This window comes from Echiichthys vipera, assembly GCF_963691815.1.
Source record: "Echiichthys vipera genome assembly, chromosome: 19".
Classification (NCBI taxonomy): domain Eukaryota; kingdom Metazoa; phylum Chordata; class Actinopteri; order Perciformes; family Trachinidae; genus Echiichthys; species Echiichthys vipera.
Window position 1 is genome coordinate 6,682,703 of NC_139844.1, and position 5,713 is coordinate 6,688,415.

The following is a 5,713-nucleotide window of genomic DNA, read 5'->3' on the forward strand; positions in this document are numbered from 1 at the left end:
CTGTGGATGTTGTCCAGGATTACAAATATCTTGGAGTATACCTGGACAACAAACTGGACTGGTCCAAGAACACTGAGGCTGTTTACAAGAAGGGCCAGAGTCGTCTCTATTTCCTGAGGAGGCTCCGGTCATTCAATGTTTGTAACACCATGCTGAGGATGTTCTACCAGTCAGTGGTAGCCAGTGCCATCTTCTTTGCTGTTGTGTGCTGGGGCAGCAGACTGAGGGCAGCAGACGCCAAGAGGATCAGTAAGATCATCAGGAAGGCTGGCTCCGTCCTGGGGGTGAAACTGGACTCTTTGGTGGCGGTGTCTGAGAGGCGGATGCTCTCTAAACTGCACAGCATCCTGGACAATAACTCTCACCCTCTCCACCAGCTGCTGACCTCCAGCAGAAGCACCTTCAGTCACAGACTCATTCTCCCCCGGTGTAACACTGAACGCCGGAGGAAGTCTTTTCTTCCGGCGGCCATCAAGCTTTATAATTCATCTTCCCCCAGTCAGGTAAGGAGGTAAGGAACAGTGGAGACACTGTATCCTGAAAATGTCACTTTGTCACTTTATATCATCACTGCACCACTTTATTCAGTTGTACTGTCACTAAGTTTAGTAAGTAATGCTGCTATACCACACTGTCACTTTATACCACCACTACATCACTTATTTGTGGTACTGTAACTTACTGCTGCTACACTTTACACTGTCTCTTTATACCACCACTACATCACTTTATTTATTTATTAATGGTTTACTGTAACTATCTGCTGCTACACTTACTGTGCTTTAGGACATGCTGCTACATTTCACTGTGGTTTACTGTAACTGACTTAAGTACGAAATGCTGCTACACTCCACTGTGCCATACTGTCATTTAGTTCTGTGGGAAATGCTGCTACATTTTTAACATTTTTAACACTTATAACTTATCGCTCCTTCTCACTTATCTAGTTTGTACTTATTTCATTTCAATCTGCTGCTAAACTGCACAGCGCGTATTGTTGTATATTGTATATACCTACGCTTAACCACGACGTCTGTTGCACTCTGTCACACTTGGTTCATTGCTTGATTTATCTGACGTTAGCTTTATTTTGATTTGATTTATGTTTATGCTTATTGTTACTCTGATCCTTTTCCGCCTTTGTATTGAAACTGTTGCACAATAATTTCCCTCGGGGTGAATAAAGCTTCTTGAATCTTGAATATATATATATAATTATATATATATATATATATAATTATATATATACAGTTCAAAAAGTGAAAGAATAAAGGAGCAGCACATTTACTGCCTGAAGTAAGTTAAAGTAAGTGCCACTCAACTGTACTGTGCCTGAGTAAATGTATCATTACAGTCAAACACCATTTTAAGCCACCCATCTTGTAGAAAATGCCGTGGAGGGTGTAGTTTGTGCTACAGCCTGTAGGTCGCAGCAGAGCGCGCGGCATGAACACAGTCTGCCGTTAATCTCAGCGAAGAAGAAGAAGAAGAAGCTGAAAGCGGAAGTAGCTTTCCTGTGTCCTTGTGCGATAGAGGCGACTTCAGGCGGACTTAAACATGAACAGAAGCATATTTGTGAGTATATTTGCTGCTTAAAGTTTGCCTTATGGAAATATAATTTAGCTAATGAGGGGTGTTTTGAATGTGGAAGTGGACGGCTAAAAGCAAATAAGCGGCTTCGTTTATCTTTAAACTGAGAGCTGAGGGTCAAAGTCAGTTAGCATTAGCATTAGCTTCCGTGGTGGTTGTATCAGCGCTGTCTTCACCTTTAGCCGGTTTATTTTTTTTACACATAAATATGATGTAATTATATTAACTTGTTACACGCGGGTTCAGTGTGTTCCTTTTTGTATTTATTTTGCTTTTGTTTTTTACAGCTTTATTAGGAAATTCTCATAAAACTATGACACAAACAATATATATAAGAATATATATATTTAAATAGTCATTTTTCCTTTAAATAAACATTACAATCTTACCTTATGATGACAAATAATAAGTTAACTATGTACTTAAATACACAATAAGAAAAAAGGAGTCGAAAATAAAACAATACATATATATTTAATTACATTTCCTTAAATCCTTTTCTTATTCTTACTAATTTGGATAGACTCAAAATAATTCCAAAAATTTATTTTGAAGGGATTAAAAGTTGGGTGAGATCTCGAAAATTTAGCTTTATAGATGTGAAGTTGACAATCCAAATGTATTGTTTGACACTCACAGAAACAAAATTATTATAATTTCTTCTAAAATTTGAAAAAAAAAATGTCCACAGCCACAACACCTTGAAACAAATGTATTAGTGCGATAAAAGTGTGCATATTTTTAAAATGTAATTCTTTCAATTAATTGGGGATCATTTTTTTTCGATAAGTTTTCAATTTTCTTTTATTTACAGTGCCGAATCATAACAAAAGATATCTCAAGACACTTTAACATACAGAGTAGGTGAAGACCACACTCACTGACCTATTTATGTCTTACAGAGACCAACAATTCCTCCATAAGCAGCAACAAGTCACTATTTGTCATGATGATAACCATAGTAATAATATTTACAATAAATATAGGTATAATAATGTAACAAATGTATACAGAATAAGCCAAGTTGATTCCCAAAGAATATAAGAAAAACAAGAGTTCCAAACAAATTTGTCCGGAGTGATTTTCTTTTGCCTGTCAAAGGGGTTCAGTGTGTTCAGTCCGTGTCCTCCTGTGTGTGTGTGACTTTGTTGCTTTCTTGCTGTTCCCAGGCGCTCCAGCAGGTTGCGCGGCGGACCATCTCCAGCTCCGCCCGCCGGCAGGTCAACAAAGTCCCGGAGAAACAGAAGATGTTTCAGGTAAAACGACTTAAATACACATTAAGTCTGCAGTAGTGGAATGTAACCAGTTGCATTTACTCAAGTACTGAAGAATACACTTGAGGCATACTTTATACTTTAGAGTCTTTTCTTTTAATGCCACTTTCTACTTCGACTCCACTTCATCTAAATGGGAACTATTGCACTTCTTACAACATTATTTCACAGCTTTAATTACTTAACAAATTAAAGTTATTTTTTTCACACAAAACGTGAAACATTAAAAAAAAAAAAAAAGATGTTTTAAATCAATCTATCCAACAGTGTGAATACAAGTATAGCTGAAACTATTAACTGGCAAAGATTGTGATCCTTTAACTTGTTATTCATGTAAAAAATGTTTTAATGCTTCCAGCTTCACAAATTAGAAGATTTGCTGCTTTAGATCACTGGAAAAAGATTTAGTAAAAAAGTGAACCCGGAATAAGAACAATAACTCTTTGACAGCTAAAATCAGACGCATAAAGACTTTAATTTGACATGGTCAAGTAGATCTTTCTTTGGCAGCAAAGTCCTGTTGCCGGAGATCAAACCTTGAAAATATGTTGCCGAAAATAAAACGCTGCGAGAACAACGACCCTACAACAGTTTTTGCCCCTTCATGGTGCAGTTCTCCAGACAGGAAGTGGTTTGAAGTATAAAGACTTAAGAAATATATGTGCTTATATATTACACGTGTTGAATGGTGCATGTTTTCACTTCTTTAGCCTAGGTTCTTCTCATGAAGCCCTGAAATCATTTTAGCTCCAAAGATAAGTGGCCCGAGTGGAGTACTAATCATGCATGTTATTCTGTACGTTTGCAGTGAATTAGTGCCTTAATGCAGGACTTATTGAGCTTATCAGTAGTCATTTTCACGTGAGGGTTGTACAAACTGATGCGTAAAAGGCTTTGAGGTAGATCGTAGATGCCGATGCTGCTTTCACAGCTCCAAAAGTCCTCTCTGCTTTTGTTGAAATAAATAACTTTTTAGATGATTTAACCGGCTACCAAAGTGTCTTGTAGACTAAACAAGTTTAGTTTTATGGCTGGTTTGTTCTCTGCCGTTCATGGTGACCGCTGAAATATGCTTTTAAAATGTCAGAAAAGAGTCCCAGCCATGATTAAAGGCAGCCTGCATGACAAACTCAACACTACACAGACTTTATATCTTAAATCTGTAATGGTGGTTCTGCTTCTGCTGCTGCTGCTGCTGTTAATGGGGTTCCTATGGGAGCTGGAAATCCTGGAAAACATACATTTTAATGTGGCGTTTTCAAGGCACCAGGTTAAAAAAACAAGACCTTTACATGATTGACTCCTAAATCAACTTTTATCCCAAACCATGGCATCTTTTAGTTCATAGATTTGACTCAAACCAGACGTTGAAAAGTCTGTTTGGAAGTTCTTTAAAATTTTGTCTGCTGTACTTTTTTATTGAGGCTCACGATCCTCACAAACCTCATTTAAGTTTAAAATAATTTGTCTTTTGGGGGATTTTCATTCAGATGTTGAGGGGAGAACGATGTCCAAGTTAAGACATTAATGAATAAAGTTCTAAAAGTTTCCCAACTTGGTTGTCACCTGCAGGAAGATAACGGGCTGCCAATTCATTTAAAGGGAGGCACCAGCGACGCTCTGCTCTACAGAACAACGATGGTCCTCACCGTCATGGGTGAGTAAAAAAAACAACTGGCGTCTTTTCCTGTGGAATAGTTTCCTATTTCTAATAAATCTCCAGAAGGTCGTCCACCCAGAGTCCAGTGCTTGCTTATGGGGGAGTTGATGGGAGTCCATGGAAACTGTTAATTATTAATAATAATTATTGATTTAAAGTCACAGTGAAAGGGGAAGCGGGCGTCTTAATCTTCAGTAAAGTGTAACAGGGTTTAGTTACTGTAGGATTTCAATTTAAGTCCCTAGCATTTGATTGGATACAGCACGATACAGAGCTCCAATGAGTTTTGGAGATATTAGGGAAACTACTTGAAATATAGGATGCCAAGTTTACGTACAAACAGGCCACCAAACATGGTAACAAAATAACATCAAAATTAATGTTAAGTTAAAAACATCTGATTACTGGATGTGCTGTATATTAACGGGTCATTTATCTTTATTTCACATCTTTATGGTACTGGAAAAGCATGAAAATGCACCTGCAAATGCTTGAAATGTACTTGAATTTCACCCTGAATGTATGTTTCTTTGGGGGTTTCAATTGCCTTCACTACAAAATAATCAGTAGAGAAAATTTACTTTATTAACTCTGAATATTCTATATGCTGGTCAAGAAAATCAAAGGTCTTTGTGAGGTGAACCATAGCTGCTTATTTTATGGTTATTTTCATCACCAAATTTTTTATTTTAAGACTGACAAATGAATGACAAGTGCTTCAAACTGTTTATTTATTTATTTTTTAACCAAAAAATACCACAAGGTTTTTAATGTACACACATGATCAAACAAAGTAGATTTGTTTTTAATGATAATTAGCATGCGATCTGACTTTTGTCTTTACTCCAACAACCTTTTTAATCGAGCAGTCGAGCATCACATCCCTCTAACCCCACTTGTTTTCCTTCCAGGAGCTGGATATGTCGTGTATGAGCTGGTGAAGGCGGCGTTCCCTCAGAAGAAAGTCTAACTCGTCTGCTTCAGCTGTTTCACCTCCATTGTAAAAATCAACCAGCCGCTCTATATTGTGTAAAAAACAAAAAAACAAAAGTTGATAAACCTCCGTCGGTGCTGGGCTGTTTGTTTCCTGTCATGATGGGATTCTGTTTCATGTTCATGGGATCAATATTTATTTCTTGCACTTCTTCTGATGACCTGAGGATCAATTAAAAGAAAATGCCTCTCATGA

The 5,713-nt window shown here is 37.3% G+C and overlaps 1 protein-coding gene across 1 annotated transcript; it reads left to right on the top strand.

Moving 5' to 3' along the window:
• The first annotated feature begins 1,498 nt into the window (after positions 1 to 1,498).
• cox7a2b (cytochrome c oxidase subunit 7A2b) lies at positions 1,499 to 5,713 on the top strand. The gene is made up of 4 exons (XM_083934199.1): positions 1,499 to 1,575; positions 2,760 to 2,846; positions 4,437 to 4,521; positions 5,436 to 5,713. The coding sequence occupies exons 1-4, from the start codon at positions 1,558 to 1,560 to the stop codon at positions 5,492 to 5,494; spliced, it is 249 nt and encodes an 82-aa protein (XP_083790325.1). The 5' UTR covers positions 1,499 to 1,557; the 3' UTR covers positions 5,495 to 5,713.

Coding starts and splice junctions, on each gene's coding strand:
- cox7a2b (XM_083934199.1), top strand. Junction 2,847..4,436: donor AGAAACAGAAGATGTTTCAG/GTAAAACGACTT, acceptor TGTCACCTGCAG/GAAGATAACGGGCTGCCAAT. Junction 4,522..5,435: donor GATGGTCCTCACCGTCATGG/GTGAGTAAAAAA, acceptor TTTTCCTTCCAG/GAGCTGGATATGTCGTGTAT.